At 36.8% G+C, this 19,230-nt stretch overlaps 1 protein-coding gene across 1 annotated transcript in view; it reads right to left on the minus strand.

Annotated features, from left to right (window-relative positions):
* HDAC9 (histone deacetylase 9) overlaps positions 1–19,230 on the minus strand; it is a 657,492-nt gene that overhangs the window by 228,178 nt on the left and 410,084 nt on the right. The window contains exons 14-16 of the mRNA XM_059728942.1: positions 17,027–17,160; positions 7,867–7,987; positions 2,117–2,166 (exon numbers count right to left, since the gene is read on the minus strand). Of these exons, the coding sequence (XP_059584925.1) occupies positions 2,117–2,166; positions 7,867–7,987; positions 17,027–17,160 (305 nt within the window). The remainder of the gene's footprint in view (positions 1–2,116; positions 2,167–7,866; positions 7,988–17,026; positions 17,161–19,230) is intronic.

Here is a 19,230-nt window from a genome sequence, read left to right on the forward strand (position 1 = left end):
CTCTCTACCACACAAAGAAACAAAGAAAACAAAGATGATCTTCTGACCAGCAAATGAGAAAATGTGTCGATCCCCACACATAGCGCTGTCATGCAAACACTGTCCTGAGCTTACTGCTTTAGGCTGCTTGTTGCTTTATACCCATTATTATCCTGAACGCTATCAAATAGCAATGATTCTTCTTTATCCCACCCTTAAAATAGAAAGTAAATGGAGGAATGCCTTCTACTCAGCTTGAAGCAGTTCCCTGTTCCAGAGCTCATTTAAACTAACAGACAAGTAAATTCAGACAAAAGAAGGCTCTGAAGCTCAACTATTTACCTTGGAAAAGGTCATAAACCCTATTCTTTTAAGAGAATCCCAAAGCAAGCATGAAAATAAACAAACATCAAGAGGCAAACTAACTGGTGGAACAGAAAACAGGATCTGACGCTGCAACATATATTTCAGTTTGTGTGATTCTTAAACATAAAATGCCTGACAAAATGCAGATTCCTCTCAACATTTTGAAAAACAAAGGTATGATGAGCATTTCCTTAATTGTATTAGCTGTAAATTCAGAGCACAACATTATGCTTCTCTTATTTACAGAAGCATTTCAAAGCCCATTGTTCTCTTCAACAATTTCTCTTTTGACACAACTAATTGTCTTCATGTTCTATTTCCTAAAAGAAACATCTTCCAAAATTGTACCCTCAAAAAGAATATGAGGACACGGTCCTCTTTACTACTTTCCAGTATTCATATGTAATTAAGGATATTAAGTACTTTATGCCAATTTCTCTGTACCCACATAAGGGGACAGCAATTCCTGTGGTCTTTACTCATTTCTTGCTTGTTTTTTTTGCACCAGATCCTCAGCTGTTGTTAATCTATTGTAAGTAATGGAGTCACAGTGATCTGTACTACCTGAGTTTCTGCCCTTCAATTCCCATTGGCGAAATATTTAGAAATAATAATAACTGAAAAGAAAAACGGTTGAATTTTTTAATGTCCTGTAACCTGAATATGCTTTTTGTCAGATTCATGCTTCATGGCATTATCACATAATAAGAAAATCCCGCAACAAAGATTAGGGTGGTATGAAAACTGTCCTATGTGGGGAACAAAAGTGAATCAAATATGTTGGCAGGTTTCAGCAGAGCAAAAGCAAACCTATAGGATTGCACTGGAAGTTAGCCTGTAGCTCCAATTGCACTCTGGAGACTGTGGTTTTGCTCCTGAACATAAAAATGGTGAAAGAGAGCTAAAACAAATTTGCAACACAGCCAGCATATCAATTGCTAATACTATCTGGATTACACCTTGATAATACTGACAGCGATTGTTAATCGTTCCATTTGGGACACAAAGAGTTGGGTAGCTGTGGTGGAAAACCATTTCTCACCTTCACTGGTAAATAAGAGAAGACTAAGAGAAGAAGGTTTTTCAAGTGTTAATAAAAATGTTCTCTTTTGGGGCAGGGGGTAGGCATCAGGAATTTTGAGCAATTCTTCTCTTAACATTTCAACAGCATTTCCCTGAGGAATTTCAACCTACTGGCTAATAGAACTATTTTGATACTCAAATGTGTCAGCATATCAGCATAAATGGTTTCTAAGATCTGGTATTAAAAATTTTGGTCAAAATGCTAATTTAATAATATTACATTAATCCAAATCATGCCTCAGCAGTTACTAATCAACCCCACTGACGTATGTGCGCTTTATTATTACTTTTTCCTGTGGAATTCAGGGCTATAACAACTTTATCAGGTGTCTTTCACATCCAAACTCTATTCTTTTAAAGTACATCCACCCTCATTATCGCATTACTTTCCTATAAAAACCAATTAATTTATACAAAGGAAAAACAATATGTAGAGAAATTAAAAAGTCTCACACATTTTCAGGGAAAAATTTCTCCAGTGATATTGCACTCTAAGAATAAGAATGTATCATTGGACACCGTATCTTGAGAAAAGCTCACAAAAGCAATAAGACCCAAGCCTTTTCTAATTTGTGCTACTGTTTATTAACTCCTGATGCATATCGCCTGGTAAACACAAGAGTAAAGAAAGAATGAATTAATAAATTCTTGTTACACTACCCAAATTACACAGACAGCCTCTACTTACCCCAAGTCCCCCGCAAGGCAACAATGAAAAGAGCTTTTGAGACACGTTGCCTATATGTTAAAAAGAAAAGACAACAATGAGCATAAAGAAAAATCATTAATTCAATCCTAACTTATTCATCTCGCTAACTAATAAACAAAAATACCATAATTTTAGAATAAAAATGTATTAGCTGAAGGTAGCAAGTCAGTCTTTGGACTGTGGGTTTAAATTTTGAAACACTTATTTTCAAAAGAGCCCACAAGTGTTAAGAAATCTTCATTCTTAATTCATGAGTTGATTCTACTGCTAACAAACATACCCCACTCACCCCCCTCCCCCCCGGCAAAAAACAGCACTTTAAACTTGGCACACCCCTGCACCCAGCCCAGCCCATGCCCAGAAGAGGCATTGTGTTAGTTGGACCCAGCTCTGCGGCATCTGTATAGATCAAGCACTTCAGTGTGGCTTTTTTGGTGCTTTTATTTACTAGCTGTTTGAATCAGCTTTAGATAAAAGAGCCAAAAAGTCCCGCTGAAGCTCCCAATCTATACAGACATGACAGAGCTGGGTTGAACTAATGTGCTGTCTCTTCCAATAAAGTGCAGCTTGTTTGTTTTTGTCCCACATCTGTAGAAGGGTGTCTAACTTTTGATTTTTTTTAAAAAAACATCCTTTTTCTCCTTGAATATGTAAAGTGTTTTCTTCTCTTGGTTTACCTCTTTCCTACTACTTTACTAGTAGTTTACCACCTGCTTTACAGATTTCTACATGATTATTTTAAGTACCTATAACAAATATAAGTATCTGCATATTTTATCAGTACTGTATGAACTGATAGCATTGATAAACTAATAAAACTTTATAAAACATATTTTATACAAAATGTGTCCAATTTATTCTTTAATTTATTCAATATACAAAAATAGGAAAATGAATTGTTACCCAGTTTTTATTCAGTCCTATATTCATTTTTAAAACTAGTGAACCACGTGTTTGCCTTAATAAGATCTATTAAAACTGGATGGGAATGTCCAGGTTTGACCCGTTTAGTGTTGGAGTTTATAAGATGATTGATCCTACAGCAGTCATGCAAAAGAATAGAGATTTCTCCCATCATACCACTGAACTAGTTTTGTAACTTTACCATATGGAGGAAATGCTACAAAGGATATCAATCAAGTTGCTTGGGAGTAACAACCTACTCTGAGGAAGAGGAATGTGTGAGAGTTACTCATACTTAAGTGGTATAAATGAAGTGTATAAAGAAGATTACAAGCCATCACAATCTTTTTGCACTGAGAAATCAGACCAGAAAGTCTGAGATGAAGAAAGTGCCTTACAGTGAAATCCCAAGACAGACTGAATTTGCAGCTATTTCCATTTAATAGAATAGTTTACGTTGATCTGGTCACAAAATGTGGAAACCACACTGGCGTGAGAAGCTAAAGAAAGCCTCCTAGAGGACTATGCAAGAGTCCCACAGGTACAGTGGGTGGGTAGAATCTTTTTGTGCCCCAAGTCACTCTATATCCAGGTGTTTGGGTAGAGGAATTAAAGGCATGACAGGGAGGGGATCAGAAAGAGGTCACTGGCTCTCTTGCTATGCAAAATCAATGCCTAGTGAACATGCCATTTTCCAGATAGTAATGCCTGGGAAATAAATGAAAATGATGCAACTAAAAATAAAATCAGATATCATTAAAATGGGAGGAAGAGTTCATGACTAAATACACTGGAGCATGAGATAAAAGATGACATACTGAAAACATTTTTTTTAAATGCAGTGGCAAACAGATGGGACATAAGGGGGGAAATGAATTCTCAGATGTGTCCATGAGGCTGTGCTAGTTATGCATAGAAAAAGACATAAAAGACAGATGGTGAGGCAAGACAGAACTCCATCAGCAGATAGTATTCAACACTGAACTAGTGACACAGGAGAAAAAGCAGCACAAAAACTTTTCAACACATTGCAAAGTTTAGCAAAACATGCATTCTCTATTGCACAACCATCAGAGAAGTAGATAATTGTGTGGTAAGAAAACAGGAAAAGAAATCAAGCTCTCATAGAAAAAAAAAACCCTGTATGGAAAGGCTTTTCCAACAAGTGGGACCATTACCCAAGTAGTATCATAGCAATGTAAAGATCGCCAGTGCTCTTGATGAAAAGACCCAAAACGGCTGTAAAATTTTTCAAAATCAGGCAGTTCAAGAGGTCCTTATAGATGATACTCCAAAAGAAACTGATGACTCGCTATGACATATTTCTTCCACTGAATGTATCAGTAATAGAAAAGGACTATAACGTTCCAATTATGGTGGGAGGAGAGTAAAAAGTGTATAATAAATTCCTCAGCCTAGTATCAGGACAGGGTTGGCATGGTTAAAATTCAGACACCTGAAGAAAATGACCGGTAGCATAAGGCATGGGTAATATGCTATGAGTGGTCTATTACTCTTGGATAAAAAAAAAATGAGGCACAAATAAAGGAGTGCTACAGTAGGAGAATCACAAAGGTTCTCTTTTCTGAAATGACAAACACAAAGAAAGGGGAAGATGGTGATACAAATTAAGTGTCTAGACAGCAAACACCCAACTGTTAGGGGGAATCCTCATGCATATGGCAGTCCATCTTTGTGATGCATGATGCAGAATTGAGGGTTTGGTAAATGAAGGAAGCAGTGGCAAAAACATGCCTTTGGGGAAAGATGAGTTGCATGCAAGTTAGCAGAAAACAAGAGAGGTTTAGGGGCCTAATTCTTTCCCAGTTTCAGTTATTTACTGATTGAAGACAATTGTGCTAAGCAATCACTTTACAGCTGTACTGAAACTGTAATGCACTGAGTATTCATCATATGAAGGTACCTTCTGGTTCCACATTAAAATACAGCATTAGTGGCTGAGATGTGCTGACAGCATAGTTTTCACATTTACAAATTGTGATCATTAGAAACTTGCTTTTTACATTCTCTTATGACAGAGAGGAGGGAAAAATCAAACAGAATTTGCAGAACCTCTCTGGAAATAACTTGTGCTACTTCTCTGCTTATTCAAAGAGGTTTGAAATGTTATATCCTGTGATATTAAACCATAATGTAATGTGACACATCGTCCTCTGTATTAACTTGCATCACATACAGATGTAATGCAACATGGCGTGTTGTTTAGCACAGTATAGTGAAATATGAGTAATCCAAAGAGTAAGTTTTGTACAGCATAAAAAGTTGCATAATTATTAAACAGTCATTTGTAATAACTGAGCTGGTAGGCGCTGATTTAGGGAAAAAATAAATATATGCCTATGTCAACCTCTTCAGAAAAACATTTAAGCATATACTTAATTATAACCATGTGCTTACATTCTAAGGACTTCAATGGGACTTAAAACAGTTAAGCAACCTTCTTGAACACAGAAGTTGTCCTGAATCAGGGCCTCACAGTGTGTAACTTGTAAAATATGCCTTTCTTACCAAGGACTACATTTCTGGCTCTACATTTATCCTATTTCCACTATTCAATTTTTCAGTCTTTCCTGGGCTTTTTGTTTATTTTTGTTTTTGTTTTTTTAAGCTACACAGAAAGGGTTGAGTATATTATTTTTTATATGCAACAAAATCTCATGGAATATGTGTGGTTTCCATTCTGCCAGCTGTATACTGTGCTTCCCTCATACCACAGGAGAGTGGGGGGAGTGTACGTGTGCGTGCACACATGCAAGTTGGGGAACCAGAGGGGGATTGATTTTTGTCACCATTTCCTTTCCTTTTAATTAAGACATCCCGCCAATACTTTTTGAACGAATTAAAAAAAAATAGAAAGTTGTAGATTTTGATGAAATTTTCAATGGGAAACATTCTCTTTTGATTTTATCATTTTGATTTGCTACATTTTAACATTATATTCAAATATTAATTGTAGTATTATGCTGCTATGGGTTAGATTTAATCTTATTGAAATGCTTCCAAGAAAATGTTAAAAAAAAAAAAAAAGTTAAGCTTCTTTACAGAGCCAGAATCCTAAAGCAACAGGAATTTCCAGGCAAAACATATACAAATTACCACCCAGAACCAAAGCACCTGTGCCAAAGACACTTCACTCTCTATTGTTTTAAAGGAGGAGGGGCATGTGCATGCAAAAATGTGCATATGTGTGAAAGAAATCACAAAAACATAGAGCGAGACATAAAGCTAAGGGGCACAGCTAGAGCCAACACTGGGAGCATGATGCTGATGAAAAATTCTACGTGTTGGTTGCAAGAGACTTGTAACTATGAGCAAAGAAACTGTCTTTTTAAATTCCTCTTATGGTAAAAAAAATTAAACTTTAAGCATTCTTTGTAAATATGCAGGATTACATAAAAGATACCTGGCTTTGTAAACTAAGTTTCTTTGTAACCAAAACAATGAGCAGCACCTAAAATTTTGTTAAGTCCTTAGGTTAAAAAGGGATAACAATATTTCTATAGTATTACAGGGTATACTTAATAGTAGAAGTGATTAAATAAATCAAAATAATACAGTCCAAATGAAATACTTAAACATAATCAAAATGTACCATTTTGACAAATATCTTCCAAAATCAAAATTTTCAGATTTTCAAGATTTTTCATATCGATTTTTCAATTTCATATTTCAATTAATTGTAATATTGGAATTTCCTGTAGAAGGAAATTCTATTTCCTAATCAGCTCTACCAAATTGTAAGTAGTCTTGACCTTTGACATCCCAAAGAGCTTGCTTAATAAAACATAAGAAGTGATATAAAAAACTGCAATCAATCTGATTTCCTTTTATCTTGATGGTATCTCACAGCAGAACTAGTGCTCTACCTCAGAAAAAAAATCATTAACATCAGCTTGCATTGCAGATCAGAGAGACACTTAAGCACAGTGATAACAGTAGTTACTATATCTGAAAAAAGGTGTTTTTTCATTATATAGTCAAAGCTCAGTGTTTTGTGCCAAGTGAAATAAAAGTCTAATGTATAGCGTGACACCTAATATTTTGGGATACACAGTGTAAGATTTTAATCAAAGGGGTATTATGTAGCCCCAAAATTTCTGAGAGTATTTCTTCTCATATTAACTGTTGTTGGTTTGTCAAGATACTTGGATAACTGGGGCACAAAGCAATGTATCTAACCCTAGAACTCATCTTATAAAAGCATGTCAAGCATTGACCATGCATCTCAACATTACTTTTGTGACATTTCATGTGGCAGTGATGCTGGATTGTTTCTAATCTATCTATAAAAGCATTTTAAATAGAATATTTATCATTTTTAAAAGCATACCATAGACCATACAGTGAACAGCTATAAACATAAAATTCAGTGTGATTTACACCCAATGTGGCTGAAAAAATGTTTAAAATATATAAAATAAATTAAAATAACAGAAGAGCAATTCTGACAAATGTATTTTTATCTCATATTTTTTAATTGAATGACACAAGGATATAGAAGATCAATTGCATTCCAAATTGCCATTGCTCTGATTTCTGGTGAGCAATGGATAACATTAATGGGTTAACACTTAGATGATTTAGAAGCAAATGTGGGGAAATGTCTATTGCTGTTTTCCAGCCTGTGCATTTTACTAATCTATATTTGGCTTCTATTGCAAGATTCTCATTCCACATTGCAATGCATTTGGAAAAAGTGATTTTTTGTCACACTGCTTGCCAAGTATTTTAAACTGACACCAGCTATGACTAATGACAGTGCTGGAATGTGCTGTTCTCAGTAGAATAGAGAGGCCTGTACAGACCTAGGAGTTTCCTGGGGTCCAGCTTCTGTCTGTTCAGAGGGCTGGTGCCATACAGCAGTGAATGATGTTCAGAGTGAACCAGCTGTATTTCCTCCAGACTGGCTTTTCGACCTCGAATGCGCTGAAAGAAAACAGCAGAGGCCTACAATATTCCACTGACAATATTTAGGGGAGAAAAGTAAAGGTCCGAAATAACATTTAGTATGATTAATAATGGGCTGAAATTGCGTCATGCAGGAATGTGACACTGATTTGTTTATTAAAGTAATACTATATGAGAAACAAATGCATATTAAGTTTATCATAAATGCTTTGGCTAAATCTTAACTTATAGTTAGCATGATACAGTGTTTCACATACCAGAAAAAGGTTCCCTTTTTCTTAATAGACTCCATTAAAAGGTAGGAAACAAAAGTATGTTTTATTGTACTCAGGCCCCCTAAAAATTCTCACCTCTTAAGACGACAGTTTAGTCACGCCTGTAAGCAGCAGATGAGTTTTAAAATAAGGATCAGTGTGTTTTGTCAGTGCTATTACCCACCATTTACTCTTGGTGGGTAGGAGAAATAAAAGTAATACATTAACAATACACATTGTTAATACATAGCAAGAATACATTTCAAGCAAGCTCCTACTGTATTCTTTTCTCTTACATTAAAGGTTCATTCTGCCAGCAATCCAGATTCATTTTGCCCCCTCTTATTATTTCCTTACCTATTGTAAATGGAGTTTGACTCTTTACTTCACCAGTCTTTAACCTTCCCTCTGCAGTGTTGTTAAAAGTCAAGGATTTTTATTTCTAACTCCATTAAAGTGTAGTATGTTAAACAAAATAGGGAAAGAAAAACACCAGTATAAATGACACCTGCTTACTCAAAAGATATGTTCCTTATATGTATTTAGAATTGTGTCTGCTTACTGCGGTGACATAACTATTTACTGCTTGTATACCGGTTACTGCACAGCCCATTCAGCTGTAGCAGCAAGAAGTGAATTTTATTTTTCTTTATGCATAGTCCATGTTATTGTTAACAAAGTTCTCTTCCCAAAAGCCTCATTGTGTCATTTTTTTTAGTTACTTTTTGAGTTACACCAGGGTACAGGGTATTTCTCTTCTTTTGGAGAATTTCTATTCAGTTTCTCCCCCCAAGAGATACATTTCTAGCATTTATTTTATATCATTTCATTTAGACCACAAAGCACCAAGTCTTTCACTTTTCCAAGACACAAATTAAATAATTACATATTTTTAAAGAGATTATCTACTGTGGGAGAAAAGGAATTGTCTAGGCACAATTTATATTGAGCTAAGCAGTGGCAATTATTTCTGAATAATCAGGAAAAATGTCAAAACAGTTGGATCCACTGGGTTGTGAAGTAGCTTCCCAATGGAAATGGTGGAAGCCCTATTTTTGCATCATTTAAACCTTGACTGGATACAGCAATGGAAAATACACTTTAGGGAATGAACCATGGATTAAATGACTTAATAAACCCTTTTTTCAACTATGATTTCTCCAGGCCTCTCCCAGTCTCACATGAAAATTTTCTGAAGTGCTTTCATATCCTTTTGACATACAATTGCACAATCAAAATCAGCATATTATGTTACTTCATGAAGTCAATAAAATATAATTGTTCTTCTGGGTCAGATAAAGTATTTTTCTTCACAAGTGAGGTGACATTTGGTCATTCATCTATTCACCCTAAGAAGTGTATATGTTTCTAACTAATTGCTTCATGGCCTGCACTGATGTGCACACGGGCACATATGCACCCTTTTTCATGGAATGAACAACGGAAAGATGGACCATCTTAGGTCAGCTAAAATACATATTTTTCTAATAATATTGGGCAAAAAAGAGAGAGTAAGAAAGCTACGCCAAGGTATAAATATATTATCAGAATAAGCTTGGAAGGGTTGTGTCATTTTTGTGTGGCAAAGATCCACATGTGTAGCACTAGGAATGTCATCTCAAATAACTTCTTGTAAATCCTTTTCACTGTAGGTCACATAGATTACATCAAAATTATTTAAGAAATATTTAAGAGGGTTAGGTTTAAAAAAATGCTATTGCAATCAAACTAATGTAAAGACTAACCAAAGCCTGTGATACTAAAGCTGGAGTGTTACTGTAGCTCTGGTGGACCAGGAAGTATATGAGAGGCAAGGATTTTTTTGTGATATCTTTTACTGGACTACATTTGTAGTTGAGGGAGCTGTTAGACAACCTTTGGGCATCAAATGCCCGTGTGCAGGTGTAATATTAAGTGAAGTTGACAATAACCAGGGTTGCAGCATGGGTGGCTAAGTACACATGTTATATCTATCACCCTACAAGCATGCAGAAAACACTTCATCGCCTAAATAAAGCAGATGTTCATAGTTCAGTGCTTTAAAAATGGTGGATCACGTTCTAAGTTAACCCTGGATGGATGTGCTATTAGACTGAAGTGCTTTTTGAACATCTGTGCCATATCCCATTGGGCATTAAGCTGGGTTGCATTCACTGGCATCCAAAGGGTCCCTTGCAGGGCGGCATGCTCGCTTCAGGCAGAGCTTGTCTGCTCTGTTGGAGCGCTAGACCGGCCCCACCCCCTCAGCTCTCATCAACCTGAGGCAATGACAGCCACTCAACCCAGCCCCGTGTCATCCCTCCGGCCAGCTGTGAGTCACTTTTGGGCATTTCTCCCCAGGCAGGGGGGAGAGGGAAGGGGAGTTTCTGTCCACACAGCCGCCCCAATGCCATATTCTGGCCAGAGGGGCTCTCTTCCCCCAGCCAGAAGCTGCAGTGCTGCACCGCTATTTGCAGTGCTGGGGACTCTAGCAGAAGAGGGGAGGGGGTGAAAAAGGAGCCTCCCTGCTGGGTGCCCCCCTCCCCCCATCCCAACTTCCCAACTTGGGTCTTGGTGGGGACCAGGCCAGGCCAGGGGAGTTCCTTTTCCACCACCGCCCCCCCTTCAGAGCTCCTGGCACAGCAAAAAGTGGCACAGCCTCACACAGCCACCCCACCTGGCTCTCTGCAGTGCATACATGTACCTGTGTATGTGCATGTGCATGCATGTTTCTGTGTATGCGTGTGCACATGCGTGTGTCTCCAGCCTGGCCCAGAATGATCCTGCCCTGCACCCCTCTCCTCCTGATCTATGGCAGATCCAGACAAGGCATGCACACTAAGCCCCTATTCATGGTTCCCGAGTGATGCTAGTGCCCAGCCTGTCCCTACCACCACTTGACAGACAGGCTCCCCAGCCTAGGTCCTGGCCCCCAGGCATCCCCAGCCAGGCCCAGAGGTCCCTTCTAGCCCTACTTCCCTCTGATTCTGATTCCTGTCACTGACAGAGCAGCAGGGGAGGGGAGGACTGCTCCCCCATGCTAGACAGCCAGTCAGGGATGGCTTGCCCATTTGACTGCACTGGGGAGTCTCCAGCAGCCTGAGAAGTCTGTGGGACATGCTGGGAGGTGTGCAAGAGCTCCTCCTACCTGCTGGCTTCAGGCACTACAACCTCCCCCCCCCCCGCCCCTGCCACCCAACAAACAACAAACATCTGTTTGCTTTGAACGTGCTCTAACTTATAGCGCTTTGAGTAAAGCGCGATCAAGCACTTTTGCCATGGGGTTTTGGGCTTTTTTTTGAATGCCTATACTTAGCTGGTGGTGGCAAATAATGAAGCAGAAATGTTTTTGTTTTTTAGTGTGTATTTGGCACTAGGTGTTTCTTAAATGTATTTACTTATATGCCAGTTGCACCACCACCCTGAATTTGGAGGGACAAGAATTTATCCTGGACTTATTTGGTGTATTTTTGTGAGTTTCTGAAATGTGCAACCATGATATTTACTTCATACAAACCATAAAAAGTGAAGTAAAACCATAAAAACTATACCATGTTAAAAAAATGATAGACTGATTAACTGGAAAGATGAAAGGCTATATTGTTAAACAGAAAACTTAGGACAGCTTAAGTCCTTATAGCTACCTCCTCTTCAGTGGCACTGTACCTGTAACTCACCCTTTTCCTAAGCCTTTTATGTTTTTCAAGAGTTTCATAAGTACACTCTAAATGTTGTTACAGAGTAAGAACTAACGGATCCTATACATTGCATCTACAAGATAAATTATGTGTTAAAGCTGCATTCAGACTCTGATGGTACTTATATTCCCAGGCATTAAGCCAGTACCTGACAAGTGTATCCTACAATTATAAAAATCTATATATTTTTTTTCTGTTGTATACCTTTATACCTATCTCTTTGATGAAGAAAATTAATTTATCAATAATTGTGAGAAGCAAGGATTTTTTTTGGTGCTAACTTTTATTGGATCAACTGTAAAGCTAGGATAAAGTTAGACAAGCTTTTAAATGAAAAGCATCCCAACTATGCAGTTGGTCCAATATAAGTATCATCTAAAAAAAGTCCTTGCCTCTCACGTAATTCCTGGACCATCACAGCTTCAACATTACCTCAAACACCACTTTACTGGTAATTTTATGCTAATTGATTTGAATGAGGAATATCATTTGATAATAGTGATATTAAGCAGTAAATTTATCCAGCTGAGATCACTTATGTTATTGACATTAAGTGGTCTGTGACTATTAAAGTGTTTTTTTAATTATTATGCATGGAAGAAAACCATTGATAATACAAGTTGTGACAATAGGCAGAGTATGATATAAAGGGGAGTGATGGGTTCAACTCTAGTTGTCATGTCTTTTTGCCTCTGAAGTCAATTTTCTTGCTAGACTCTGTGAAAAGGGGAAAACATAAGTAGTGTTAAAAAAATAAAACATCTAAAACATCTAAAAATTACCCAAAGTAAATTAAATATAGTAATTTTAAGTTCAACTAAGAATAATGTCATAATTTTTAGGTCCAGTATGTCAGGATATATCAGGTCTATATATAAAGTGAATGTTGAGTCATTATAGGATACATCTTTTCAATTATGAAAACCTTCTGTTTCTAGCCCTCATGGAGTACAAGATAGAAGACAGCATACTGTATACATTTCTATATCTTTACATACATTTATGTATACGCATTTGTTTGTTTGGGGAAGATTAAGGGGGTGATGGGAACAGATTTATCCTCCTCATGTTATATTTTCAAAGGCTGAAATATGACGTATGCCCTTTGTAATTCTCACTGGCCCAGGAGTTATGAAAAACTTGGTAAAATAGTAATGATAAAAGGCATAAACATCAATGGAAAAGCTATGCCATGATAAAGTTGATGGAAAAACTAGGGTACTAGAATAATGCAGCAGAACAAATGGACTGCAAGTGTATGATATTAAGGAAGGTGGTGGGGTGGGGGGGATCCAGGGAAGAGTTCAGTGGTGCAGTTGCATCCCCCTGTGATTCCTGCTCCACCCAAGGTTTAAAACCAACTCCCTGGAAGCAGCTGCAGCCTTTCTATTTAGGCAGCAGTGATGGAGTCAAATGAGTTCATGGCTCATTATAATATATCTTGATTCCGTCTAAACTCTTCATTCTATAGGTGTTTAAGACCCTTTCTCCTTTAATGGTTTGATTTTGCACTATCAAGCTATCCTTTCTTCTGCAATTTTGCTGTCTGTTAGCTGTCCCCAATAGCTCATATTTCACAGCCCTGAAGACCATTCTTAACTCTAGCTAAAAAAGTTAACTCAGGTGAACATCAACTCGAGTATGAAAATTACCTACAGTGAAGCACTGCACTGTCAATATGCACAAGAAAGCTAGGTTTTTAAAATGAATCTGAAAGAGATAGAGATATCTTCTAACCTTCTAAAACTTGTTTTCACACTAAAATTTTCCAGCATTGGCTATGGACTGAATAGGAAGTTTTTTCTTTTTCCTTTTCTGGCTCATGGAAAATTGATCTGGTCATTTAGAATAAAAAGTAAGTGAAGGAAAGGAGGGCAGGGGGAGGAAACACTTTCTTCATTAAACAAAATAATCTTGGAAACCTACCTATGAACAGCTTAAATGTCTGATCTAAAAATTAAACTATATCATGTTGAGTACTCACCCACAAATGCATCCATAACAGCCTAAAAGCAGCACAGGGCATGCACTCAAGACCATTCGCAGGCAAGTACAAAGCTTTATTTTCGGGAGTTGGCACATGCAGAGCAAGGGTGGAAAGCAGCAGCATGAACATATTCAAATCTTGCATGCTTAATAAGGTCCTTTCAGGCCTTAAAGGGGCATTTTGATTAAGTCTAACTCAATAGTTCCACATAATTAAATTTGTTTTCTATCTTCTCTCTGCCAAAAAAAGGAATGACCAGCAAAAATCTTTATGTAAAGCAATAGTAAGTACACATAACAAAGCATTCAGCAGTTAGGAAATAAAGAAGTAAAGGTCATACAGTTTGGCTTCCTTCTTCATGTTCTTTAAAGTAAATTTTGTGCAATCCTATAATTAAGGTACTGATTATAATATATTTTCTCAAATAATGGAGCACAATAACCAGTACCATAGATACATATGCATTACATCTGGAGATGAAAATGTTTTAAATGAATGTAAACCCTGAGGCAGCAAATCATATAAGCACATGCTTTGCTAAACAGTGACAGACATAAGCACATTCTTAATGTTAAGTAAGTGCTAATGAAGCTTCACTAAGGGAAGGACAAACAGTCAGAAATAGCAAAGGTTCAGGGCAAACTTCTCTGCATCCTCCAGCTAAGGCAACTCAAATTTTATTCCCTCAGATTCCATTTAAAAGACTAATTTCACACTGCAGTCACTAATATTTTGTTAATATTGGTAATTAAAGAGAACATTTTCTTTCATTTAATTCAAGATACATGTAAACAATATTTGAATTTCCATTTGTAAAACTTCATCAAGATTTCATAAATTCAGGGGTAGGCAACCTTTTCCAGCTATGGGCTGAAATGACTCACCCCAAATTAAGGGCAGCCAGAAGGGCAGACACTAGGACACAGCCACCACTGCTGTTTGCCTCCGTGACAGGACAGGGATAGCATCCGTACAGGTAAAAGGAAGAGGGGCTATATCTGAATGCCACTGAAGCCCCCTGTCCGCAGGCCACATCCAACATAGCTTGCAAACACCTGAACAAAATGCTTTTCCTTAAAACTCAAAGTTGGACCCGATTAGTTGCATGCATCTTTGTTTTCTTGCTGCAAACTCATATAAGCCTCCATTTTAGTTTGGGAAATAACTAGAGATAATGTAAATTAAATGTAAATGATGAAATGTAAAAGATTAAATGTGAAAAGTTTTTGGAGCCATTATTAGTAATAAAAACATAATGTTTCTATTCTTTACATATATTCATACCAACAAAATGTTTGAGGATCCAATTCTTCCCTTATTTACATTTATAGTAGGTCAGCAGGATTATTCATGAAATAAAGTGTTAGTAATTCAAGACAAGGCTGCTAGAATCTACTCTTAACAATATACATAATAATAATGTTTCTACTTTTGACAATCTTATTATTATGGTAACTGCTGTGGTACTGTTTATAAATGCTTTTTCTTTTTTTGATACATATCTAATTATTTTTTACATTTTATTTATGGTAGTTTCACATAATATAACAGCTCCATTCTTCAGTACATTTTCAAATACAGATCTGAATCACAACTTGGAAGGGCTCTGATCCAAAATTTGGGAACAGATCATTATCACATTAATTAAGGGTCATCCATATATAGTTGTGATCCAATTCCGAATTCTCAGCTCAGTTTTATCAATAATATATAGAGCAATACAAATCTTCAGGATATGCTCTTGTAGTGAGATAAGTTTTCTGAATTTCCTGGGTTCCAGGAATTATTGCACTCTTGAATTATAAAACAAATACATTCCACATTGTACGTGTTGCCTTTCCCAGATTCCACACAACTGATTTCACACTGAAATACCATTTCACATGGCATCTTGGTTCTGTTCATTTTTGCTCATTGCAATTCTGAGTCAGCAAGGTAAATAAGCCCTGATTTAGCAAAGCACTTAAATGTGTACTGAACTTAAACTTATTTCTTGTGCGTGTGCTCCTGGCAATGGAACTAGTCATGTGCTAGAAGTTGCACGTGCTCTTAAAGTTCCTGCTGAATGAAAATCTATTAAAACATTTTTTAAAAATGCAAGCTAAAGAAAACATAGCCTGTTAGGGTGCTGCCATCTAGTTAGATTAGTGTATACAACAAATCCATTTACAGTGCTGATATTACCTCATAGTATGTGTTTGGCTTCATACATACCAGAAAATTGTTGTGAATAGTTAGTGTTTCCTCAAGAATTGACCTATAGTGTCAGTTCATTTGGGTTTTCAAAAAATATTACAAAATAACACAGAGTTATGCAAAAAATGCAGCATGTGAGCATAGAAAAAGGTTCGATCCTGCCGAACTTACATATGTTGGCTTTATTTAAGTAAACAGTCTGCACTGATCTCTACTAGGGCCTGTTCTAGTAGAAACAATCAGCACCCAAAACTCCCATAAACTTTTGCTGGTGTCGAATGTATTCAAAACCCTTAAATGGTGAAGGTTGTCTAATTTAGATGATGTTTTCCAGCATCTAAATTAGACAAAAATCTTAGATGCCACATTTGATTAATGGATTATGGTTTAATACTCATTTTGGTAAAGGAAATAAGAATAGAAACAAATAAAACCCATATATTTTCTGGATAAGTGAAATTCACGTCTTGGTTTTTTTACTCAATATCCATCTTACCCTTGGCTGAGAACAAACTTTATATTTTTCTTATGTTCTTTATATGCTGCAACATGACACAGTGAAAGATGCAATTAGAGATATGGTGGAAAATACTAAAATAAAGCAATGTTTTTAAACTGTTGCACAATCAAAATTGCTTGCTGTTTGAAGAAACAAAAAGTAATATATTAGGAGGATTGTAATTCTATCTATCTCTCTCTTGCAGGTGTCAACTGATACCTGGATTTCATGTTCTAATTCCAGTTAGATTAATTTAATTGTTCAAAGCCCCTGTTTCATGAGTGAAAAATGTGCATTCATAATATGTATTCCCTGTAATAATGCTAACAAGGGTAACATCATTCCAAAGGCAAAGTTTTATTGTTATACAAGAAATGTGGACTGAGGATATATTCATTTGCAGTTTATTTAAATTAGTGAAGCAATCTCATCTTTATTTATTACCTCACACTTGTTTAGCAGCCCAGTTTCTTGCAACCTTGACCAGATGCTTTGTATTCTTCCAGCATGCTCAGGGTGACTGGCATAGTTGCCACACATGCACTGGTGCTTCAGCATTAGACTGTCATACACAACACCTTCAGTACAAAGACAATACAACAAGAAACTATCAGTGAAACTGGAATACTGATTATAAAAACCCATACATAATTCTCACAGCACAACCAGATTTTGTTCTATACCCACACGAACTAAAATGAAAATCTGGGACCTCAACATCCCTTAACTTTGTGAGTTTTAAAATCTGGGACTCAAGGGATGCACATACATGCCTGGCCAGTGCATAGCCTAGAGAGCACAGTTATGCTTGGACATTCACAGTGCAGATGCAGGGCAAACACCCAGATACACAGCTAGAAAATTGTCATTTAGATGGATAAAGGGATACAGAATTTCACATTTAGTGTTTAAAAGAAGAATTGTATCAATTCCAGTTTTTAAGATGTTGTGAGTAAATTTTAAAGTTGCAGAAGTGGGACCCAAAACTTTGATTTCACCCAAGGAAAAAGTTATACACAGTATGAAATTTAAAATCAAAATCTTCTGTGAGATTCAGGTGCAAGTCTCCCGTTCAATTTGCTATGCTCACATATCCGAGGCTAATCATTTTACAACTGAATAATTGTCAATGTTATGTCAATTTTTCTGGCATCACAGAAGCAAAAAGATTCTAGGCAACATTGGTTACTGGACTCATTGCTAACTTTCATTTTCAAGACACGAATTAAAGCCAAGGCTAAGACACTGATAAATCATTTTATTTTTACTTTGCTTTTTGCTCTATCTGCATTTCTCCCAGAAATGACTGCAGCAAAAATAATCACAACCATTTTGGAACTTCTTCGTTTGGAAAAATATTGGATTTTTTTTCCCTTACACTTGGGTGGGACTGGAATTAAAAACTTCTCCAAATGACAGTATTCAATACTCAAAGCCTCTTTCTTATGCACGAACATCACTGAAGAAGCCAGCAGAGTTCTGGGAAAACTTACTAGCCTGCTACAGAAGAGACAGCCAGCAAAAAACACCCCACCAAAATTAAAGTCCAGAAGTAGCTGATAACCATCCCTACTCAGCAGTGCATTAAAACACGGTATTGAAGTGAAGCACACATTAAGCATCTTCCTGAATAGGTATATTTTGTACACAATGGACAATTCAAAGCTAAGATTGGGAAATCAATTATGTTGTTCCAGAAATATTAATTCTGCCATATTTAGATCTGATCTTGCTTTGGGAGCTTGCTATTGACTTTAGGCTCCAAAACAATACAATGTCAGTAAAGTTTACATATAAGAAGGGCAAGGAAATGCTACCTATGCACTGCAAGATGGACTGCAAGATTCCCTTTAGTATCCTTGACCTACTAGTGCATTAACACTAATTTTTTGCATTCATCTCATGGTTTGTTTTCTCTTAAAGAAAAAAAGGAAAATCTGGAGATAATAATTTGATGTAGTTTAAAAACTCTGCTGGCATTGCCAGGACAGTTTATTATTCCCTTCTCATTAATTTGCATTTTGTAGGTTACATGTTTTGCTGCTTCATCGCCAACCTTATAAACTCTTTGAACTAACAACTGTCCATTCGAGTAGGAGTATATTCATCTCTCCTCCATGCACATACAGTTAAACTGTGCTATATATACTCAGTGTGCACTTTATCAGTGGTAATTACAAGGTGAAATGAACTACAATCTTTTTTTCAAGCAATATGGGCCAGATTTTCTGAAATGGTTAGGCACTGAATATGTAATACACACCTAATAGAATTGTCAAAAGTGGTTAAGCAACTGAGCATTATTTATTTCAATAGCACGGCTTTTGGTTAAAGTTGGGTGAAAGTAGGGTTGGACTGTTGTAGCCATTATAGTCCAGGAAATATATGAGAAGGATTTTTGGTGATACTTTTTAGTGCTTTTTAGTACTTTTTTGCTGATACTTTTGGTGATACTGTATAGTTGGGAGAAATGTTCTGAGCACAAAGTGTCCTTTCTCATACTTCATCTGGTCTAACATCTCTCCAAACTATAGTTAGTTCAATATGCAGCAACATGGCAGATTGGGGTGGGGGGATGGGGTAGGGTGGGGTGGGGTGGAGTGATGTAGAGGTGGATTAAGATTCCTTGGGTCCCAGGGATCCTGTGC

This window comes from Alligator mississippiensis, chromosome 5 (genome assembly GCF_030867095.1).
Source record: "Alligator mississippiensis isolate rAllMis1 chromosome 5, rAllMis1, whole genome shotgun sequence".
Taxonomy (NCBI): Eukaryota; Metazoa; Chordata; order Crocodylia; family Alligatoridae; genus Alligator; species Alligator mississippiensis.